This window comes from Hyperoodon ampullatus (genome assembly GCF_949752795.1).
Source record: "Hyperoodon ampullatus genome assembly, chromosome: 7".
NCBI lineage: Eukaryota > Metazoa > Chordata > Mammalia > Artiodactyla > Ziphiidae > Hyperoodon > Hyperoodon ampullatus.
This window is the reverse complement of record NC_136920.1, coordinates 14658250-14682383: the sequence shown is the minus strand read 5'-3', so window position 1 is coordinate 14682383 and position 24134 is coordinate 14658250. Positions and strand designations below refer to the sequence as shown.

At 44.3% G+C, this 24134-nt stretch overlaps 1 protein-coding gene across 1 annotated transcript; it reads left to right on the top strand.

Moving 5' to 3' along the window:
- Positions 1-3722: 3722 nt before the first annotated feature.
- On the top strand, positions 3723-22091 carry ZDHHC5 (zDHHC palmitoyltransferase 5; the record flags this gene model as incomplete). Its single annotated transcript, XM_079708194.1, has 11 exons — positions 3723-3826; positions 11949-12070; positions 15867-16024; positions 16782-16954; positions 17110-17212; positions 17815-17906; positions 18336-18468; positions 18939-19062; positions 19491-19603; positions 20071-20930; positions 21601-22091. The coding sequence occupies 11 exons, from the start codon at positions 3723-3725 to the stop codon at positions 21764-21766; spliced, it is 2148 nt and encodes a 715-aa protein (XP_079564320.1). The 3' UTR covers positions 21767-22091.
- Between the last annotated feature and the right edge of the window lie 2043 nt (positions 22092-24134).

Here is a 24134-nt window from a genome sequence, read left to right as displayed (position 1 = left end):
GTTCCCTCCCTGCGTTTCACGTCCCCTCGCCCCATTCTTCTGATACTTATTTTGGCTCAAGCCTCATCCTGTTACCTGTTCTTTCGCATCCGTCCGCTTCCTCCCCTACCCCCACCAGCCGGGAGCTCCACGCTTTTAGTACTTCGTACTTTTTACAAGTGGGAACTCGAATATATTTGCCATTTTTTAACCTATAGGAATCTGTTATGGGACAGGGCAGAAAGTGTTTTACCCACTTGGCCGCGTGAAAACATTGAAATGAGAAGTAAGAAAGTGACAGCGTTATGAAAGGAGGTGTAGGATCACTTATATGTTATACTCTAGACCATTTTTCTGCCTTGGATTTTTCACTTACTGGTTAATGCCATCTTGTCTAGGTTGACCTTATATTCGCATCTCTATCTTTTTATCCCAGTATCCCTTTGTACTATATTAAATCTCTTCAGAATATTCATTATCACCCGTTCTTTAAATGTTTACAAGATTTATATTGCCATATACTTTGGTACCTTGGTATAAGATGATAATACCCATATTAAACTTCTATTTGACTCTTCAGCCAGTATCTTGACATGTGGATTATTCCATGAAACGTTGATAACTGTGTTCACATTTACTGTATTATACCATTATATCACTTTATTTCAACAAACAGTACTTTTGCTCTCAGTCATGCTGCCGTGTCCATTTACACCTTTAAGGAGGTACTTGTATTAAACCTTTGTTAAAGCCTTGAAACCACATATTCTATAGTTTGTTTTATATATACATATTCCTATTCCATAGATTAAGCCTGAAATGTGTCATACACATTCTTGTACACCTTTCTCATACTGGTATGGATCCAGACTGCTGGCTCTGATGAACCACACTCACCCTGCAGTCTCATCCCTATTACCCACAGTACATCCTTCTGCTAAGCCTTGGTGCGTCTTTATTATACCCAATACATTCTTAGGTTTTGTCTTGTCACTTCTAATGCATATCCCCTAAACATCTGAGATAGTGATATCTTTTGTTTCCCAGTATTGTACTCCCTAGATGCCGTGGCCTTTTATGTCTCTGAATTACTTTGGCAGTATTAGCCCATGTGACTTTTCTCCTGTCAGAAAATATAATCTGAAATAATATATGGTGTTTAAATGACATCCTACCCTAGATAAAATATAAGCAGTGCAATTGTCCATCTTCTCTAATCTTTGGGGTTTTGAGGGGCAAGTTTACTTTAACAGTACTGTCTGTAAAGCAAGATTTTGCTTCTCACTGTTAACAAAGTTACTTAAGCCTAAATTCAGAAAGTTGGGCTTTGATTCCTGTAGGAGTCAATCTATTCTAATAATGCTGTTTGACCCTCTAAAACTCTTTTTTTTTTTTTTTTTGAGAGAGAGAATGAATGAATCTTGAAGGAAGGCGCCTTAGCCTTTCATGCCACAGAAAAGAGAGGAAGTGCTAAATTCCAGGGTACATTCATATTTCACTATTCAAAACTTTCGGTATTTTAATTTCAGCCTTTGGAATTAAGGAAGCTATTACTCCTCTTAGGTGGAAAAAAAACCTTAAGTAAAATTTTTGGTCTGCAGATTCCAAGTTGTCGTCACTGAGCAGGTAGTGTAGTGGATGAGAAAGAGGTAGAAAGGGTTTGTGTCGGCAGAGGGGCCTGTGAACTCTTGGGTTCTGAACCTGACTGCTCACATCATTCAGTGGAATGGCCTCAGGCGTTCTCTAGCCTTCAATTTTACCGAGTGGGATAAGGAACTGTGTCACCAGATAATGAGTTAAATGCTTTGCGATCACTAGATGAAAAGCATCCTATAAAATCCAAAGTGCTAATGTTATTTTGCTACTACCATCAACAGAAGTAATTGTTATTTTTAATCATATAAGGGAAGGTGGGGCTCACTTGACTTCCTAATAGGCCAATGTAGGAATAAAAAACTGTTGAATTGGGAAGAAAAAGACCAGCACCGCCACCCCCCCCACCCCGACCTTGTTCACTCAGTTTCTCATAGAGGGCATCTCACCTTTCAGTGCAGGGACATTTCTCATCCAGGTCCTTTCATGAGTTATTTCAGAAGACCAGAAATTCAGCTTTTGCCTCTTTAAGGTTATAACTAAAAAATATAGAAGGGGAAGAGTGAGAGAGACATACACAGAAAGGAAATGAGACTGTCCTAATTTTGTCCTACTTTTTTCTTTTTTCGTTGTAGCGATAAATATTCTCTTTGTTCAAAGACAAGTCTCTTTTCTAGGACTGCCCTTCACTGCTGTGCCTTTGTTTGTTTTTAGATTTTGATATTCTTGGTATTTGTTACTGCCCATGTGTGTCAGGTGAGATGGGCCCCATCTGTGTCAAGAGCTAGTTCTTTGATGACCTTAGGCCAGCTGAAGCCATGTTTTTCTTTTTTCAATATGAAGAGGACTTAAAAGAGTGAAGAATTCTGAACCCATTGTCCTCCCAACTCACAGTCCTTTCCCACAAACACATAGTGAAGTAGAAAATCATCTTTCTTTCAAAAGGCACTTTTTAACAGAGTAGCTTGTGGGGTTTTAGCCTTGCTGGTCTTAAGAAATGCCATGAAAAAATTTCTCTGATAAAGATATTTGTTTTTCTCCAGGTGAGGCACTGTAACACCGTTGAACTCTGCATCCAGAAAGCCCAAGATTGAAGAAGAAAGATCAGACATTGACTAACCTGGAAATAGGGACCTCTTTGGAACATTGCTTTCATCCACAGTAGCTTTTAAAAGTATCATCGAGTGGAATTGATTTCTCCATCTTATTTTGCTTATTGGGAAGAACATGGCTTCAGGGATTATATGTTTCCCTTTAGTTGTGCATGAACTCCATAGGAAAAGGAGCCCTTAAAGGGTTTGGGAATAACGAGAGACTGAAGACAGGCAAGCTTGCGCGCGCACGCGCGCGCGCTCTCTCTCTCTCTCTCTCTCTGTTTTCCCTCCTGCTTCAAAGAAAAGGATTTACAACTCAACCTTGTAACAGCTGCTGCCCAGCTTTAACCATCAAGAGAAAGTAAATAAAATTAAACCACCATTGCCAGACTACAAGCCCTGAAGTCAAGGTGTGGGAGTGGTGGCGTTGAGAAAACTGCCTGAAACGGACAAAGACTGCAGTAAAAACGGCTTCTCTTTAAAGCTGGAAGGGGCGCCAGGTTCCTTCTTGGATTGAAATAGAAACACCTCTTTTAGGTGCTGCTCACGTTTTGTGGAAGTGTGGTAGTCGTGGAGGTTCTGTAGTATCTCCTCCAAAGGATTTTTCCCTGCTTGAAGTGTTCCGTCCTACCCTGATATCCTCCCCTTCTCTCCTTTGGAAGACTCGCCTCCCTCCATGAGCTGTTCCTTGATCTGTCTGACTGCCCATGTTCTCTTCCTGCAGCCATATTCATGTGTACAGCCTACTGTGTGTCTCCAACTTTTAAGCCGTACAAGTTGTGTTTCTTAATCTCTCCTTCTGCCTTGTTCTGGGGAGGTGGTTGTTCGTCATCTGGAATCACCTTTCCCCCTCCCATGTGCTTTCCTTCATTTGAGATCTTTTGACCTTTGGTTTTATTTGGGAGGGGGAAGGGTGATAATTCTAAATTTTCTGCTTCCCTGGTTTCCTTCTGTACTCTTCTGGCCGTTGTCTCCCTCATCCCATTTTCTTGTCTGTTCCGCCGCTGTGTGGGCCTGGGCTATGCGGCAGGGCAGATCTTCCATCAGAGCTCCAACATGCCCGCGGAGTCTGGAAAGAGATTCAAACCCAGCAAGTATGTTCCAGTCTCGGCAGCCGCCATCTTCTTAGTGGGAGCTACGACCCTCTTCTTTGCCTTTACGTGAGTTTTCTCCCAGTAGTGGTATGGGCGGGGGTGGGGGGGTTTGGTTCCATGGGAGGCGAGGGGGTATTTTTCCTCTTGAGTTTGGCTACTTACTTGCAAAGGCAAGTGACTGGGAGAGTTTGAGGTCTGATTCAGGTAAATCCAGATCCCAGAGATGCGGCAAGAAGAGTAAGAACAGGCCTACCCTCTCGACCTTGTTAGGAATTTCACTCTGCTGACTCCTCTACTTTCCCCTGCCTCCCTTCCTTTGAAATCACAGATGTCTTCATATTTTCCTACCCAGTTTCATCATTAGATGATTCTGCGCTAGGAAGGAAATGGGAGGGAATCACCAGAGAGTCTTGAAGCAGCCTAAGCAGTCAGTTCTGTGAGAGAACTGGACTAGATGAAAGGTTTTTCAAAAAGTAGTGGCTTTTCCCCAGGATATCTGAAGCTTAGATTTGAGACTGTGGGAACTGGGAGTACTAGAGAATTTCAGAATTGGTTTCGAAGGTCTACCAATAAGATGGTTTGGGCTCTTAGAGTTACTCAGATGGTTTTCTCTGTATTCTTAAGAGCCAAAGGCTGGAGAAGGGAAGGCCACTGGGAAAGGGCAAGTTTTATTTAGGAAGAGAGTTCTAGAACACTTCCTTTACGTTAGTTCCTGCTGAAGGGAATGACAGTCATTTCTCCCATTCCCTGGTCCTATTAGGAAAAACAGTTGGTGTCGAAAGATTTCCCACTTAGGATATTCAGCCTTTGTTCATCATCTGCTTGTTACTGGAGGAGACGTGAGTGATTTACATCTTTTTCCTTTTCCCTGGTATTTCAGCTGTCGACTACCTGGCAAGCGTCTTTGCCGTTACCTGTTTATAAATTAACAAGTACCAGGCTTCTGAGCCTTAAACTGTTGAGTCATTGAGTTAGTGTTCCGGTTGTAGCTCTTGGAACAATCAGAGCATGCTAGATTTTCTGGGGAGTTCACTTTGCTGTGATTCAGGCTCAGACCTAATGGTGGGGTGCTGTTTAGAGCCAGTGTGAGGTTGCTGGCAAGAGGAAGAGAATGAATTGACGTGGCTGGGAATAAAAGCAGTTTGGAGTCATTGAAGGATGAATGAGCAGGAGTTGCTGGGGTACAGGCAGGAATTAAATCTGAGATAGGAGGGAAGGGGCACTCGCCACCTCCACCCAAACAGAGCTTATGATGCCAGAAGGAATTCTAAAAACTATGGGTCGTTTGGCCAAAAGAGTAATAATGCAAAAGTAAAGTAAATATGATGTTTTCCTATTTAGTTTTTAAACAAGGAAAGAATGAATCTATTATCTAAGGTATGGGCATCATCCTGCTTCCCACCTCTTCCTCTAAAGAGTAGAAGTCATAGATTCTTTGGCCCCCAGCTCTTCAGCCTGAGCATACCTGTTGAAACCCTCAAGGATTCCACTCCTACTCATAAGGAGTGAGTCTTCAGTGTCAGACTTGTTTTGGTGCCTGCTCTTATGACCACTAAGTGGAATCAGCATTTTAACCAAGGGACATTTATATGGGATCTTAGTATCTTTATAGCTGTTGTGGTGCTGTGTCAGAAGGGATAAGTACAACACCAATTTGACACCCTTAGACCTGCTTAATTGGGGAGGGTCTGTTTTCCTTTAAGAGGCAAAGCCTTCAGGAAGTTAGGAAATTTGGGGAACTGGCTCAGTGGTTTCTATTTCAACCCATCTGTTCTTGAGTTTGGACAAGCAGAAACCTTGTTCTTAGTTTGCTAATCTGGAACCATTGAAGTGTTTGGCTGGTTCTACCAGTTTTGCCACAAAGAGTTGTCCTGACATAGACATTTTCTCAGTGATAGTTGAAGCTATTTAACCTGCTTCCCCGTTGCCTGATGCTAGAAGAGCAGGGAGCGCTCCTTATCCCATGGTCTCTCAGCCCCAGGACAAAGAATTTTGGAGGACAGTATTGACTCTTATTTGGAAATACTGCCTCCAACCCAAAGTTAGAAGAGCCTTAAGTCTTAGCTAGAGTTCTCCCTGGCAGTTTCCTCAGGACACGTTTCTGGGCTGTCTTTTCCTCCCTAGGCTTTCCCTTGTCCACTTTGGGGAGACATAAATACCCTGTTTATCTTACCTAGCTCTTGGTACCTCTGAAATTCTCATCTCTTCCTCGCCGTCTGACCATAGCAGTTCCTCTGCAAGTATACACCTGGGCTCAGGTACCACTGTTCTCCAGAACTGCTCTGTCCCTTTTGATGTTCAGTTCTGTGTTTAAAACCATATACCACCTAAAAAAGAATGACTGGTTTCAGATAGAGACAAGAGGAAAGCTCTTTTTGAACCAGCTCCTATTTGGGGCCTTAAACCTGTAGCTACTTTGTCATCCTCCTGTTCTCTTCACTAGGCTACAACTGTCTGTTCTTACGTTAGTATAAACCCCAGGTGAGAATTACTTCGGGACCTATAGGACTGGAGTAGGAGGAAGAGCCCTTTCAGCTGGCAGACATAATTAGTGGAGGCATGTGGGCTTCCACTAATTAGGAACAATTTACCCTCCGTGTTTCTTTGTCAAGCAGGGAAGGCTATGAGCAGAAATTATCAGTTGGGTTTCGTCATCAAAAAAATGGTGATCCTCTTCTGCCCCAGAGAAACTCGAATAGAACAGTTGAGGTCTCGCCTTTTGACCCCGTCCCTCTCATTTATAGGATTTGTCCAGTACTAAAGCTAGGCAGGAGTTATTGGGGAACCTGTGTTAATTCTTTTCTCTTTTCACTATTTGGGAAGGAGAGTGTCTGCTAAAGTAACCCTCCTGGTCCCCATTAGGTAACAGACACTGCATTTAAGATAATGGGCCTGGACCCTCATCTGGCTTAGTTTAGTCTCCTTTTGTGATTGGCAGGGGGGCAGTGCCAGGTGAGAGGAGTAAGCACTGTTTGGGACAAGCTGATTTTGGTAAAGTCTGTTAACCTTTGTGGACCTCTTTCTTCTGTGTATAATGAGGAAGTTGACCTAGAGCAATTTATTGAAGCAATATGACCTTTTTTTTTTTTTCAAATGAGATCTTTTGGGGAACCCCAGTATTTAAAATGTCAGAGTAGGGCTGCTCTGGTTCAAGTGAGGCTGGTGCATAGAGGCCCAGACACTGCGTATCTCCTCTTTGCCTTCCTGGGGACCCCTGAGACCTTCTTAGGGCTCCTGGCAATACCATTTGAAATAAATCGCAGAATTGTATCCCCTAAAGTCTCCTTGAGCTGTGAGTTAAGTCAGCTAGTTTCCCATATATCTGTTTCTATAACTGATGAGGTGGGGACTTCCCTGGCAGTCCGGTGGTTAAGACTTTGCCTTCCAATGCAGGGGGTGCGGGTTCGATCCCTGGTTGGGGAGCTAAGATCCCACATGCCTCGTGACCAAAAAACTAAAACATAAAACAGAAGCAATATTGTGACAAATTCAATAAAGACTTTAAAAATGGTCCACATCAAAAAGAAATCTTAAAATAAAATTGATGGGGAGGACATGGGGGTAAAGTCTCTGCTGCAAGTGATCCTCTGTGGGAAGGATAAGTCAGGGTTGTCCAGAAATCCATGATGGTCTTTTCAGTGTCCCATCCATGAAAGAGCTTTCTCCATTACAGTTTCTGCCTCTATCCCCTCTCAAGCATTTCATCCACAGAGTTGGGCAACCTCAGTGACTCTCCCTTCTGGCCTTTTTTTTTCATGACTGCAGAGGTGCTAGCACCTGATTTGAGTGGGAGCAGCCTCGTGATTTAGGGCATTAATTGAGCAGTGGTTGTACTTTTCTTCCCCACGTTGTTTTCTCACCTAGGAATAAGCGCCCAAGTCCTATATCTTGTATTCAGCTGCTTGAAAGTCTGGTAAGACAGGACAAATCAAGTCTTTTACGAGAAATTTATCCACTAGAAGGGGAGAGACTGTTTTCCTATGGAATCTTGAGGATCCCCAGGGGCAAGAAGTGGGATATTCATTCTAGCCTTGCCTCATCACCAAAGAACACTAGTCACAGTGTTCATACACATAGTCAAAGTATGTGCTAGGCATGGGAGGAATGCATAGACCTGTTCTTTAGGAGCGAAGTGCCTCTGTTGTTAAATGTTCTTGAATCTAGTAGTTCAGAGGAGAGGAAGTGGAGTTAGCGATGAAGGTGGAGCTGGAATGATAATTGATGATGATGGAGATAGTTAATAATGTGTTTTTTTTTGTTGTTTCTTCTCTCCCATGAATGCTCAGTGTTAAACCAGCTGGCTTAAAAAGAATTCTAGGCTCATTTCAGACACTGTGTCCTTCATTCTCGTACCTGTATTAGGTAGCTGACCTAACAAGCTTGGAGAGTTTCCTGTGAATTACCTAAGGCTACAATAGCAAAGCATTGATCAAGACAGGGTTAAAATCCAAAGCTTCTTGACTCCTACTTTATTTTTCTTACCAGGAACTTATCCATTTTTGATAATGGGCAGAGTTAGAGAGGGCTAGGAAACAGATTTGCAGGAGTGTGGGTATTGAAACCCACTCTCCCAATTTTATTTGGCCTTGAAAACAGGAGTGCTAAAGGGATGGGCAGGAGAGCCTGTTCACCCTGGGATGGTATAGGTTTGGGAGTCTCATTGGTGAGTCAGCCAGCCTTCTGGGCTACGGCCACTCCCTCTGCTTTGGAGCTCTGTGATTATCGCCATCGGCTAAGGACGAGCCCAGCAGCTCCTCAGCCCAGCCCTCCTCCGTCCATCAAAGGCAACAGATTCAGATGGGCCACTTGGGGTGGTCATTTAGGAATCTGGCAAAGTTCTGTAGCAACGGCAAGCCTCTCCTGGAGCCAAGCAGAACGTGGGATACAGAGGGAGCAGGCTTTGGTCTCACAGGCCTCTCCTTGGTGGGATGTCCCCTCAGAGTGCTCAGGTTGGAAGCAATGGTCTTTGACTTGACTCTAGGAGCAGCTGTTGCCTGTGAAGTTGAGTTATTTGCATTATTTCCAGATACTGCCACTGTGAGGGTAGGCTTTATTTTGGCAACAGATATTGGAACTTGATTCTAGAGTTACACACTTCAGATGGGATGGGTTGATATCAAGAAGGTTGTAGGGGTAAAGTTCATTATCCAGGGGCAGGTCATTGGCAGGCTGTCCGAGAAATGGAGTGATTTGCTTTGTTTGGAAATGCAGAAACTGGAGAAAGAATGGGGTCAGAAAGACTGACATCTGGGCCTGCAAGGGGGCTGATGTCTCATTCTCATTCACCTTAGTTTCCCTCAGAGATGGAGGTACCCTTATTTTTTCAGAAGCTCAGGAGGCCACGTAGCCAATTCTAGGAATGAGACATTTAAATCACGGACATTTCAGTGTTCTAAGGATTTCATTTCTTTTTCCCTTCTAATTATCTTCCCAGGCTGTAGGAGTCAAGTGAGTCACCCTTTCTCCTCTCCCTGGGTGGAAATTAAAGTGACAGCTAAGTACTAGGGAGGTGCTCTGACCTGGATGACTGGTTTTCAGTTTCTCTCCCTCCCTCTTAAGGAGCTTAGGAGGTCAGGCTTTGGGTGGGGCTGTGTAAAGACTCTTCTTGCTTGTATTCTACCCCAAACCCTGCCAAGGTATGGGGACATCTTTTTTGAATGAAAGAACCCCCAGAGGAAGAGGCTTCCATAGGAGACTTTGGTAGAATAAAACTGGAGCTGTGACTGAAGGTCTGTTTTTTCCTTGAAATCACTGCCTGCGCTCTAGCTTCATTATTTTGTCTCCCAACTATGTACTGACCCATAAAGAGAAGCAGAGTTAATTGATAATTACTATCTAAAAAGCCTGGCACATCATAAATATTTACTTAAATTTTTTTTTTAATGAATGGCTAAATGGAATTTGAATAGATAGATGGTGCTGGTAAAGACTTGTGAGATGCTTTGTGACAATCAGTTTTACTTCTCATCATTAGTTTATTTTTCATTGAGGAGCTCAGTTCTTCTGAATTGTCCTGAATCACTATTCAGGGCTGTGCTTTTTATTTTTTTTCATTTATTTATTTTTGGCTGCACTGTGTCTTCGTGGCTGCGTGTGAGCTTTTTCTAGTTGCGGCGAGCAGGGGCTACTCTTCGCTGCGGTGCGCGGGCTTCTCATTGTGGTGGCCTCTCCCGCTGCGGAGCCTGGGCTCTAGGCGCGTGGGCTCTAGGGCACAGGCTCAGTAGTTGTGGCGCACGGGCTTAGTTGCTCCATGGCATGTGGGATCTTCCCGGACCAGGGCCCAAACCCGTGTCTCCTGAATTGGCAGGTGGATTCTTAACCACTCTGCCACCAGGGAAGCCCTGTGCTTTTTATTTTGATGGAGACAGATCACCTCTCAACAGAATCCAGGACTGCTGTGGATTAATTCTCCGGAGTCTTTTGCTGTCTTGTTCTCCTGGCCCCTTCTTCCTTTCCTTCAGTGAATTCTTCCTTTCCTTCCACTGGTCTAGATAAAGGGAACAGGGACAGATGCTGGCCTAATTCTGGAGATTAAGTTCTCAGCCACAAAGCAGATTAGGGTATTTAGCCACTGTTTTGTTATGGGAAGTTCTTCCTGAGCTGAGACAGGAGAGAGGGTGTTTGATACCACTGACCAAGCAAGCAGCACATCACATGTTCTTTTGACACTTCCAGCTCCCAGGAACCATCTTCAGAGAAAGGGAGAGCTCTTGCAGCATTCCTGAGACATATATCCTGACAGAAACTGAGCTTAATCCTGGACTAGGTCACTGTTTTGTCAAGGAAAAGTTACCTAAAGCATATCTCTTGATTTGAACCCTGTGGAATATTGGATATGTGTGGCCAGTTTCTTTTTCCTGCAGGATTTGGGGCTGCTGTGGTCTGATGAAGTCTTCCCTTTTTTTGCTCCTCCACTCTTCTGCTTCATTTATTCATCTCGGGGTCTAGTCCTGTGTCTTGGTGTCCTTCCTTACCTGTGAGTGGTTTCCTTTTCTTTACCTTGAGAGCTAACCTCTAGTTGAATAAAATTCTCAGGGATATCTGATGTATAATGTATCTGGAGAGACTTTAGGCAGTTGAGAGTAGTTCAGAGCCAGCTGGGAGGAGGGAAGAGAAGCCAGAGAGGCAGGTGGTGTCCCATGCTTTGGGTGAATGTGCAGGTCAGTGGGGCATGGCTGGGGTCCAGAAGCCTCAGGCTGTTCCAGAGAAGGGAATGCAGCTGGTGTCAGTTACATACTTAGTCCCTAGCTCTTGTGCCTGGTTAAAAGGAGGTAAGGACAGAGTCCAAAACATGTGGAAAGATCCACGAGGTAAGAATGAATTTGAAGAACACAGACTTTAGTGGGTTATGAGTCTTGTACCTTGATCAAAAATGAGTATTTATTTATTTATTTTGGGCTGCGCTGGGTCTTTGTAGCTGTGCGCGGGCTTCCTCTAGTTGCAGCGAGCGGGGTCTACTCTTCATTGTGGTGCACGGGCTTCTCATTGTGGTGGCTTCTCTAGTTGCGGAGCACAGGCTCTAGGCACATGGGCTTCAGTAGTTGTGGTGTGCGGGCTCAATACTTGCAGCTTGCGGGCCCCAGAGCGCGTGGGCTTCAGTAGTTGCGGTGCGCGGGCTCTTAGAGCAGGCGGGCTTCAGTAGTTGTGGTGCGTGGGCTCTGGAGCGCAGGCTCAGTAGTTGTGGCACACGGGCTTAGTTGCTCTGCGGCATGTGGGATCTTCCTGGACCAGGGATCGAACCCGTGTGTCCCCTGCATTGGCAGGCAGATTTTTAACCACTGGACCACTACGGAAGTCCTAAAATGAGTATTTCTGTGGGAAACTAGACCCACTTGTTGGGAAGGATAAAGATAATTTGAGACTTCAAAGGTGAACCACACAAGGTTTATATATAGGTATGGGGACTGAATCTTTTTTTTTTTTTTTTTAATATTTATTTATTTGGTTGCACTGGGTCTTTAGTTGCAGCTCGCCGGCTCCTTAGTTGTGGCATGCGAACTCTCAGTTGCAGCATGCATGTGGGATCTAGTTCCCTGACCAGGGATTGAACCCGGGCCCCCAGCATTGGGAGTGTGGAGTCTTAACCACTGCGCCACCAGGGCAGTCCCTGAATCTTTATAGATTTTTTTATGTGGCTGGTGTCCAAAGTGTTAGAGGCAGCCCCTCATTTTCTTTATTATCTGTGCAGCTGTCCAGGACTAAGCCTCTACGTGTCACCTGCAGTGCCCATCTACAATGCGATTGTTTTTCTCTTTGTGCTGGCCAACTTCAGCATGGCCACCTTCATGGACCCAGGGATTTTCCCTCGAGGTAAGATCTCCCTCCTCTCTCTTGGAAATATCTTACTGCCTTTGAAAAAGAATGATTTTTGGACATTTATACATTTGGTCTGGGGCCTTAGGAGTCTTGGGGTTTGGGATACTTTTATAGTCTAATGATGAAAAGCAAGTCAGGATCTTAGGAATATATGTCATAACTTCTAGGCATCTGATCCACTTTGGGTCAACTCTTTGATTTTCAGTTACTCATTCAGCAGAAATTTATTTCGAGCACATGGGTTGGGCATTGTTGCTAGGTTTGATACTATCTAAGATGAATTAGAGAGTGACAGTGTGATAACAAACTGTAATGGAAGCATGAGAAAGGTTCTCTGAGACCTTAGAAAGGGGCACATATATCTGCCCAGATAAATTGGGGAAATGCTGCTGAAGGTAGGTAGGAAGGACTTTACTGAGTAGAGGATGGAAGGGAAAGGCATTCTAGGAAGAGGAAGCAGCATATACAGAATTGTAGCTGTGAAATGCAGAATTCAGTGGGTGGAAGTTAGAATGCATGGTGGGGCCAGAAGGGGCAAGAGATAAACCAGAGCCAAGTGTAAAAGACTTTATGTGCTCAATTAAATAGATTATAATTCTTCCTTTGGATAGCAAGACGTCTTTAATTGGGGGAATCACAGGATCACATTTCCTTTTACCTTAATAATTCTTTTCTTTTTTTGTTTTTTTTTTTCTTGTGGTACGCGGGCCTCTCACTGTTGTGGCCTCTCCCGTCGCGGAGCACAGGCTCCGGACGCGCATCCTCAGCGGCCATGGCTCACGGGCTCAGCCGCTCTGCGGCATATGGGATCCTGCCAGACCGGGGCACGAACCCGTGTCCCCTGCATCGGCAGGCGGACTCTCAACCACTGCGCCACCAGGGAAGCCCTACAATAATAATTCTTATAAGAATGTACAGATACCTTTTGGGAGGCTATTGCAATAATGCAGACCAGATGAGAACTTGAATTCAAAGCTGGATTTACAGATTTTTCATTAGTAGACCCAGCAGAATTTTTCATTACTAATTGCTTACTAGGGGAGAGTGAGAGGGTGAAGGAATTGTCTAGGGTAGTTCCAAGGTTCCTAACCTAAAAGATAGGTTGTATGCTGGTTCTTTACCAAGACCCAAGTTATAGGACTGTTGAGTGGGTTTGGAGGGAAGACAGAGCATCTTAGACATGTTGAATTTGAGATACTTAATGGATCATTCAGGTAGTTACCCAATGGGCAGTTGAGTAGTCAGACTCATGGCAGAGTCCTCAGCCATGTAGTATTTGAAGCAACAGGAGTAAGATTGTCTAGAGAAAGTAGAATGAGATTAGGAAGGAACGAAAGTCAGCCTGACCAGCACTGACATTTTAATAATGAGGAGGAGGAGGAGCCGCTGAAGAGCCGCTGAAGAGGGACTGAGCAAGGAAAGTTAGGAGGAGGACAAACCGGACACAGTGGGAACTGAGGAGAGTTCATGAAGTAGCTGATGGTTGGCAATATCAGAAATTAGGTCCAGTAGTATGGAAACTCAAAGTTGCCCATTGTTTTAGTGGCTAAGAAATTAGTGATCTTAACAAGAATAGTTTGAGACCTCCCTGGTGTTCCAGTGGTTAAGACTCTGCGCTTCCACTGCAAGGGGCCTGGGTTCATCCCTGGTTGGAGAATGAATAAGATCCTGCGTGCTGCGTGGTGTGGCCAAAAAAACAAAAAACAAAACAAAAAACCACACACACACAAGACTAGTTGTTTTTTGTTTTTGCTTTCATTGTTGTTTTTTTTTGGCCACATGGCTTGCAGGATCTTAGTCCCCGACCAGGGATTGAACCCAGGCCCAGCAGTGAAAGCACTGAGTCCTAACCAGTGGACTGCCAGGGAATTCCCAACAAGAATAGTTTTAATAGTGTGTTTATGTATGTATGCGGGAGAGAGACAGTTAAATTACCAAAACTATAATGGTTTGGAAGGCAGTGAATAGGAAATGAGGAAGCAGAGTCAATGAGTATTAAGATTATTCTTTCAGGAAGTTAAGCAGAGAAGGCAGAAGATGGAATATCTTAGGGCAGAGGGAGGAGTTTTGTTTGCTTGTTTAATGATACAGAACACTTTAGCATGTCGATAGCATGAGGAGGTAGAACCAGAAAAGAGAGAAGCAGGAGGTGATGAAAGAGGGTGATTGAAGAGTGGCCATCTGGAAGAAGGAGATGCTTTGCTCTGCATGTTGGTAGGGTTATGCTTACAGAAGTAGGCTGTTTCTGGAATAGGAGGTGAGAGTGAGGACCAACCAGCATTAGTGGAATAAGAGATAGAAAGAGAATTGATGATGGTTGTTACTGATGACATCTCATTTTTCTCTCAAATGTGAAGTTACCTTGTAAGAGTGAGGCAGGTGGGATTGGGATAGCAACTTCAGTGAGATGAGGTTTTTCTGAAATTCATTGTGCTCACAAAGCCTGTGTCACTGTGCATGGTGACTTTTGTTTCAAAGCTTAGATTAACAAAAGGTGCTTTGAGTCCCTAAAGCCAAGGAAGGCTATTTTAATGAGCGTTTAATGTTCATTTATCAAATATTTGTTGATTATTATGATACGGTCATTTGGGATGATTATTATGATGGTCAAATAGCTCGGTCTTGAAGGGAAGATAGAGAAGACATTTACATAAATAAATACACTGTGGTAACTTTAAAGAATAATCAAAGAACTGTAGTACTTTGAGAAAGCTCACTTCTGATATGATAGTGTGGAAGAATCAGATATTTCAATATAAGTAGCATTTGAATTTTTTTCCTTTAAAAAACTTTTTTTAAAAAAGATTTTAATAAGTAGTGAATATTCATTATATACAAAGTGTAAAAAAGGTAAGTACCACCTATAATTTCCCAGCCCAGAGATAACTACTGTTACATTGTGGTATATTTCCTTCCAATCAATATTGTGAAGATTTATACATACAATATTTATTTATATATACCATAAATCTGTAGCATATATATGTGTGTCTGTTTTTATTTCTATTTTCAAAATGGGATCTTTTTGTTTGTACAGTTCTTTACCTTGTACTTTTTCACTTAGTTACATTGTTAGCATTTCCCTAAGTCAGTACATTTGAAAACTTTTAATTCCTATACCATCACTTACTTAATTTTTCCTTCTCATGGGTATTTTTTTTAGATTAATAATAAAAAATGAAAATTGCACACTATAGATGAGAAGGCAAACGATGTCCTTTAAGTTTTGAAGTGGGGTGGTGAGTTTCTGATAGCTGAAAATTGAAAGGGCATTCAGGTAAAGAGAATGTCTGCAACCAAGAAACAGTACTGAAATGTATATAGGGAACTAGGGGAAGATCTTTTGGGCAAGGGTGTCTGTGTGTAGAAAAAAGGTTGATGTTAGTTCGTTACTTCCTCTTTCGGATTGTTGTAGTTCAGGCGTGTACTTGTAGATACTGAACTATTACGCAAACTCATTATAGATGTGCTTGGATATATAAAGTGTCTATTTCTTTTGAAATATAATATGTAAACCAAGAATATCAGCATATCCGTAAACGAGCCACCTCTGAGTCATATTCTTAAACCTCATTTCCCAGTGTAGAATAAATTGCTTCCTCATCTGCGTTTCCATAGTGTTGTATATAGAGCTGATCTCACCATATTAGAGTTACTAGTTCCTAGTCTCTCTCACCAGTAGACTGTGAATTCCTCGAAGGCAGAGGCCACATTTTAAATATCACTGCATCCCTAGTGCCTAGTACAGTTCTAGCATAGTCATTTTTTCATTAACTTTTACTCTCTACAGCTGAAGAGGATGAAGACAAGGAAGATGACTTCAGAGCTCCCCTTTACAAAACAGTGGAGATCAAGGGCATCCAGGTGCGCATGAAATGGTGTGCCACCTGCCGCTTCTACCGTCCTCCTCGATGTTCCCACTGCAGCGTCTGTGACAACTGTGTGGAGGTAAGAACTCTGGGTGGGGTAAGCTGAACCTAAGTTATCTTCTTCCTACCCACAGAATAAGAATAGAGTCCAGTGGATTCTTGGCCATGGATGAAAATATAGCCCTGACTGCCTGGGCTGTGTTCTAGCTCTGGCAGAAAGTGTTAGCAACGATGTACGCATGAGAGGTAGAGCATAAATATTCTGTTACAGGAGGGAGCCCCAGTGGGTAGGCATAGGCTTTCCCAGCACCATAAGTCATAGCCCCAGCCTTCCATCCCTTGGCTCATCTTTTCAGTTATTTGACCTGCTTAGTGTTCTCCACTCCTTCCACTTCATCATGCTGTTGCCTTCAAATTTTACAATTCTGTTTCTTTTTTCTGCATTCCTTGTCTTTTATTTTTAACCCTTTTTTCAGTGCATTTTTACTTAGCTGTAAGCAGTTGCCTGCCAGATTTTTCTTCCAAGCCTCTTTTTTCATGAATCTTAATGTTTCTGCAAAGCCTCTGACATTTGTACCTCTCAGAGTTCCTTGGTCACATAGGATAAACTTTGAGAGGTGGCCTTGGCCTTCGATCAACCTCTGGAACGTCTTCCTTATAGATTGATAGAGCAAGATAAACTGCATGAACTGTTTTTAAATTTTGTAGCTAAATGGTGAACATGATGACAGGTTATTAAAAGAAACACTTAAGTTCTGCTGTTTGTTCTGTTTGACAGAAATGGTCTAGTGCCATGGTCCAAGGATGCCACTCAGTCTGTCTCATTTTGCTCCTAGGAATTTGATCATCACTGCCCCTGGGTGAACAACTGTATTGGTCGCCGGAACTACCGTTATTTCTTCCTCTTCCTCCTTTCCCTGACAGCCCACATTATGGGTGTGTTTGGCTTTGGCCTCCTTTATGTCCTCTACCACATGGAGGAACTCTCAGGGGTCCGCACGGCTGTCACGTATCCTTCAAGGCCTGTGGGTTGCAGGAGTGGGAGGGGGAAGAATGTAGAAAGTTGAGTCCTGTGGCAGTGAGGGTCAAAGGGAAGATGGCTACAGCACGGGCTGGGAAAGGCGAGATCACGTTGCTCTGCTCTCCTTGATTGTCTGGCTTCAGAATGGCAGTGATGTGTGTGGCTGGCTTATTCTTCATCCCAGTAGCTGGCCTCACGGGATTTCACGTGGTGCTGGTGGCTAGGGGACGCACAACCAATGAACAGGTATGGGGAGAAGTGATGGGAGATCCCTGAAGAGCAGGGCATGTGTCTCTTGGCCCTCTCGTTAGTGTATACTTTTTATGATGAGGTGTCCAAGTTCCTCATGTAAGCATGAGAACGGGCCATTTCTTAGTTAACAAACATTTATAGAATGTCTGCTGTATACTGGTCAATTTAGGCTCTGAGGTAATAGAAACAGTGAAAGACCTGGGCCAGCCCTCAAGAAGCTTACAGTCCCGCTTAAAGGAAAACAATTATTTTTGTGCCCATAACAATAGCTAACCTTACTTGCTTTTTCTTACGTATGTTATCTTAGTTTTCAATATTTAGAGAGCTATTTATCCCAGTTTTACATAAGGAAACTGATGTTTAGAGTCAGATAGCTACCATGAGTGGACCCAGAATTTGAACCGATGACCCTGACTTTGGAGTTCCCATTCTTAGTCGTCACAAGTATAAGCTTCTTTATGGTAGGACTGTATTTTACTCATTTTTATATCTCCCAGATAGTGGGTGCACAATAATTTGTCATTGATTTGTGTTTTGGCTTTTGGAGGTCAAGGTCCCATTTTTTGACTGATCTGGTCCTTTTTCCCTCCCTCTAGGTTACGGGTAAATTCCGGGGAGGTGTGAACCCCTTCACTAATGGCTGCTGTAACAATGTCAGCCGTGTACTCTGCAGTTCCCCAGCACCCAGGTACACCTACCCCTTTGCTCTAGTGTTTGCCCTTGGTCAAAACTTTTGTCTTCTTTGGGTTTGTTCTGGCTGCCTTTTAGGGAGGGTTCTCTTAGAATGGGAAGTGCCTGCAAGGGAGAGGCATGCCATCCTTTAATGGACCCTGTGAGTTCAGTTGTATTCTTTAGATATTATGTTACTCTCTTTGGAGAACTGAGGATGAGATTTACTCGAGTGCCTTGAGCTAGGTGTATCTGCCCCTAGGCCTGGTCTTGCTGTTGTTCTTGTTCTTCATAGAATCAAATAAAACCGTTCAATGCTGATCTTTTCCCTGGCCTGGTAGGACTGTTTCTTGTATTTGTAAAACTGCTCTACCCAAGGTAGGCAACCATTAGATATTTTGGAATGAATGAATGAATGAATGAAAGCCCTCTCACTCTTGACACTCAGGTATTTGGGGAGACCAAAGAAAGAGAAGACAATTGTAATCAGACCACCCTTCCTTCGGCCAGAAGTGTCAGATGGGCAGATAACTGTGAAGATCATGGACAATGGCATCCAGGGAGAGCTGAGGAGAACTAAGGTGAGGAATTTAGGGAAGTAAAGCTAGGTAACTTGGGGGATCTCACCCATGGCAAAGAGATGGAAACTTGGCTTTGTTTACATCTCTCTTATAGTATTTATCATTTTCTGATTTGTGTTAAAGTTACTTAAACACATATCTTCTTTTTCCCATTAGATTGTAAGTTCACTGACAGTAGAAATTTAGTCCATTCATTTGCATGTCTTCATAGGACTTAACATAGCAGCTTATAGATGGTAGGAGCTCAACAAGTAGTTGTTGGTGAAAATAAACAAGTAAGTGACAGAATGAAACCCTTGTTGAAAGCTTTTCTTTCTCCAAAACCATCCCCAAACTGATCTTGTGTCCTGTCTTCCAATTCCAGTTCAGAAGTATGTGATGACTACCCAGTGCCCCTCTTATACCAGTTTCATACTTTGAGTTGCCCTAACGCTCAGTTCTCTAAATCTGATTTTCCCTCATGTATCCAGTCTAAAGGAAGCCTGGAGATAACAGAAAGCCAGTCTGCAGATGCTGAACCTCCACCCCCTCCTAAGCCAGACCTGAGCCGTTACGCAGGGCTACGGACACACCTCAGCCTGGCTACTAATGAGGGTAAGGGCAGAAGCAGGAGTGAGAGTGTTATTTGTTAGCTGGGGAGATGACACAGGCAAGGGCTGGGAGGTAATGCTTGTGCTGTGACTGAGAAAACCCAGCACGTGGTACTTGAACCACTTCTTTGGACAGCCAGGAGAAAGGGGATGACAGTTCGCTATTGGCAGTGAGTTGGACATCTCTGTGTGTCTGTGTGTACTCTCAGCATCCGGACAGACCAGAGAACATTCTGGGATCTGTTTGGTACATTCACTCACTCTGTGTTCTGGGCTGGTATGAGTCTGTAGTCTTGATTTCAGCAAAACCATTATGTTCCTTTGCTTGGTGTATCTTTTCCTACCTTGTTCTCCCCCTGTACTTCAAGGAACTCTAGCCAGGTTAAGAGAACAGCTTGTAAAGTGGTGCTCCATGGGCCTTTTTTCCTGCAGAGAGCAGCCTCTTGGGCAAGGACAGCCCCCCCACCCCTACCATGTACAAGTACCGGCCGGGCTACAGTAGCAGCAGTACATCAGCCGCCATGCCTCATTCTTCCAGCGCCAAGGTACTGAGTGCTCTCTAAGAAGTAGGGTTGTCATGTATGCCAGCTGTTCTGGGAAGGGAAGGAAGCAGCAGAGGGAAGAGAAGAAAACGAAAGGCATTTTACTAATTATTGGCTTAGTAATAGCATTGACAGTTTGTCCTTCATCCAAGAGAGGTCACGGTAGCATAATAGATAAAAGCATTGATTACAGCGTCAGATCTGAGTTCAAAACCCAGTTGTGCCATCACAGAGAAGTTCCTTAACCTCTCTTAAGTCCCATTTCCTGCATCTTAAAACAAGATATTATTTGTTCCTACTTACAGATTTACTTTAGGGGTTAAACAGGATAATGCATGTGAAAATTCTAAGCATATTGCTGGCACATAGCAAATACTGTTTTTGACTGCCTCCTTGGGCTCTGGGGCCTAGTGTCCCAAGAGGGGACAAGAGGGGGAGCACCAAGAACCTGCTTTGCTTTTCTCCCTCAGTTGAGTCGTGGGGACAGCTTGAAGGAGCCAACCTCAATTGCGGAGAGCAGCCATCATCCCAGCTACCGTTCAGAGCCGAGCTTGGAGCCAGAGAGCTTCCGTTCTCCCACCTTTGGCAAAAGCTTTCACTTTGATCCACTGTCCAGTGGCTCACGCTCCTCCAGCCTCAAGTCAGCCCAGGGCACAGGCTTTGAGCTGGGCCAGTTGCAGTCCATTCGTTCAGAGGGCACAACCTCCACCTCCTATAAGAGCTTGGCCAACCAGACACGTAATGGAAGCCTATCTTACGACAGTCTGCTCACTCCTTCAGACAGCCCTGATTTTGAGTCCGTGCAGGCAGGGCCTGAGCCAGACCCACCTTTAGGCTACACCTCTCCCTTCCTGTCAGCCCGGCTGGCCCAGCAACGGGAAGCCGAGAGGCACCCACGTTTGGTGCCAACCGGCCCAACGCACCGAGAGCCCTCACCAGTCCGGTACGACAATCTGTCGCGCCATATTGTGGCCTCCCTCCAGGAACGAGAGAAGCTGCTACGCCAGTCACCCCCACTCCCAAGCCGTGAGGAAGAACCAGGCTTGGGGGACTCAGGCATCCAGTCAACACCAGGCTCAGGCCATGCCCCTCGTACTAGTTCCTCCTCAGATGATTCGAAGAGATCACCCTTGGGCAAGACTCCACTGGGACGCCCAGCTGTCCCCCGTTTTGGCAAGCCAGATGGGCTAAGGGGCCGGGGACTAGGGTCCCCTGAACCAGGCCCAACTGCCCCCTACGTGGGCCGATCTATGTCTTACAGCAGCCAAAAAGCCCCATCTGGTGTCTCTGAGACAGAGGAAGTGGCCTTGCAGCCATTACTGACACCCAAGTAAGTATTAGTCCATCCTGGCCCCCAATGGACTTAAAAGTAGTGTAGTGCCCTGCAGAAGGTATCAGGGCTTCACTTGTACATTTTAGTGCAAGTGGACCCAGGGTTATCCTGCTTGTAAGATAGCCCTTCATTTTCACTCTTATTCCAGCTGCCTTCATGGGCTATTCCTGTTAAGAGACTGAGGATTAATACTTTTTTCTTAGTCCTGTCTTCCTAAAAAGTAACTTATTTGCCTGAGAGTGAAAGGAATAAGTAGAGGAGAGGGAATCAGGCTGCTTGTAAGCAGGGCAGTAAAATAAAAGGGAATCTTTGTGTAAGAAAGTATATATGTAGAAAGCACATTTTTTTCTCTTTTTTTTTTTTTTTTTTTTTTTTTTTTTTTTTTTTTTTTTTTTTGTGGTATGCGGGCCTCTCACTGTTGTGGCCTCTCCCGTTGCGGAGCACAGGCTCCGGATGCGCAGGCTCAGCAGCCATGGCTCACGGGCCCAGCCGCTCCGCGGCATATGGGATCCTCCCAGACCGGGGCACGAACCCGTATCCCCTGCATCGGCAGGCGGACTCTCAACCACTGCGCCACCAGGGAGGCCCTTTTTTCTCTTTTTAAACTACCTCCTTTTTCGGTGCTGCGTGTCCTACTTCTGACACCTCTCTCTTCTTTTCTTCCCAGAGATGAAGTACAGCTCAAGACCGCCTACAGCAAAACCAACGGGCAGCCCAAGAATATAGGCTCAGCCTCCCCTGGCCCAGGCCAGCCACCTCTCAGTAGCCCCACAAGGGGAGGAGTCAAGAAGGTGTCAGGGGTGGGTGGCACCACCTATGAGATTTCGGTGTGAGCTTTGGGCAGCTCCCCTCCCCCACACCTCTGCGCCTACACCAAAGGGCCCCAGGTGGCCACCTTCCTTTCCTCAAGGGGCTCCCCTCCCCTGCATGGACATTTTTTAAACAACCGATTCCAAGAGGATGAGGACATTTTATAAAATGCAGTGGGGTTGGGGAGTTGGAGAGTTGGGGCCCTGAGACTGGGGTAGCAACCCCCTTCACCTTTTAAGACCTTTCCCTTCCTTAACACCTGGACCAGACTCAGTGGACATTTGTGCAATTGCTCACCCTGGAGGGAACCAGATCATTTTTAAACCAGAAATAATTTTTTTTATTATTGTTACGGATTCTATTTTTTTCCTCTTCTGCGTTACCAGGTGTGTGTACATATATATATATATATATATATATATATATATATATATATATATATATATAAAATAATAAATATCAAAGAAATTATATATCTATCCTGGGATGGGAAAATGAGGGAGGGATATGTATAAGGAGGGGGATTTTACTCTTCCTCAGACCAGCAGAAAAAGAGGGGAGACATCGATCGAACTCTTCCTTTTCCCCGTGGTTCCCTCTTTGTCCCAGTTACCATCTAAGGAAATAGCACCCCATGTTGTTGGTGCTAAGTGACCAGGAAAGAAACCCAGGGAGAGGCGCGTCTGGGTGGGGTTTTGGTCGGAGGAGGGAAGGACCTGGAGAGGAGAGTTTGTTTTCTAGGCTCACTGGCACTTAGTTTCCCCAGGGAAGGGGTCACAGCCCCATGACTTTGGTGGTGGTGGTGGGGAGATCAGGACAAGAGCTTGGCTGAGCTCCAGAAACAATATTGGATAATCCCCCCTTCTTGGGGGAGAGGGATTATGGTGGGCTTCTTCAACTGGCCCCTCAAAGCCTTCCCCCAACTCACACGGTTGACATTATTTTTAAAATTCAAGGCCGGGAGAGAAGAATCCAAAAAGCAATATTTCTCATCACATGCCAAAAACGGGATAGAGAGAAGGAGTGGCAGGCCTAGGCCCCTCCAGTTGTCCCTTGGGGGTTACCCCTCAGCCCACCTCAGTATGGTGCTGGGTAGAGGGGATACCTGGGTTCTAACCTTTAAGTAGGGAAGACCCCAGCCTCTAAACAGAAGCCCTTTTATTTTTTATTCTGATTAGCCATTTTAAACCAACAAGGAATAAAAAGAAATCCTGATCTAACCAGTTCCCCCTGACTTGTGTTATTTTGTGTGGTTAAGGCAGGGTGAATGATCTCTGATGGGAAGTTAGTTACAAGGAAAACCTCGTAAGTGTCTCTGGTCCTGGTCCTTCTTTAAGCAGGACTATAGTGAAAATAACCACTTAAAACAAGAGGTCCTGTTTTTATTTCAGTGATTTAAATGTTTCAGAAAAAGGTCTTTTGTAACCACCAAAACTTGTCATTTCAAAGCTTAGAGAGCTCTTGACTTTTGCCACAGTTGTTCTTTAATACAGAATTTTGTCTCTGGAAAATAAAGCTCATTTTGGATGTAGTCAAAGGTGAGCTGGTGGATGATCACAGGATGAAAGCCTATTAAAGGCAGATAGACTAGAGGGATATATGGGTGGCAGTCTGACATCTCATATTGTCTCTTCCGTTTGTCGAAAGCAAAAGGCTGTGCCCTAATTTTAAAAAGGCACCCTCAGATACTAAATCTCAGAAAACTGGCCTGAACCCTCTATTTTCACTGTCCATAACTTAAGTATATAAACTCTTGCTCTGAAATCCTAGTTAAAACGAACTGAATGAGTGGTTTTCCACCTGCTGATCTAGGTGAACAATCTTGGCTCACGGCAACCTGTTCTGTGTCAAACTGAGCTTAAAGTCAGATTACATTAGCTTGTTTTCTCATGGATGTTTTCTGGTTATCTGGCCTGCTGCAAAGACCGAAGGGATTTATTTTACATTTTGCTAGTTTAGGCTACCTTTTTTTTTGCTGTCTTAGAAGCTTAGAAATGTTTTCACATTGGCCAAGTAATTTCATTGTCTTAAGGAATGAGGCAGGTCAAAAGTTCTTATTATAAAGAGAAGCATTTACCTTTGCTTGCCAGAGGTTTATTTCAAAAAATGATAGGCTTGACCAAGAAGCAACCTTGCTGAAATATGTTGGTAACTGTGGGTGCTTTTTCCGTTGGCTACTCTGTTTCAACACAAAATTGACCCAGAACACAGCTGAGACCTAAGTGAATCCGCTCCTTGAGACAGAGCCTGAAGATCATCCAGGTTACTGGTTCTCAACATTACAGGCAGAGTGTTATGTGTCTGCTGTGGAAAGGTATTAGCAAGCTCTGCCTCGCCTTTGGACCATGTTCCCCAATCTCATTTTGGTGGTTTCCCTGCCTACTGATGAGA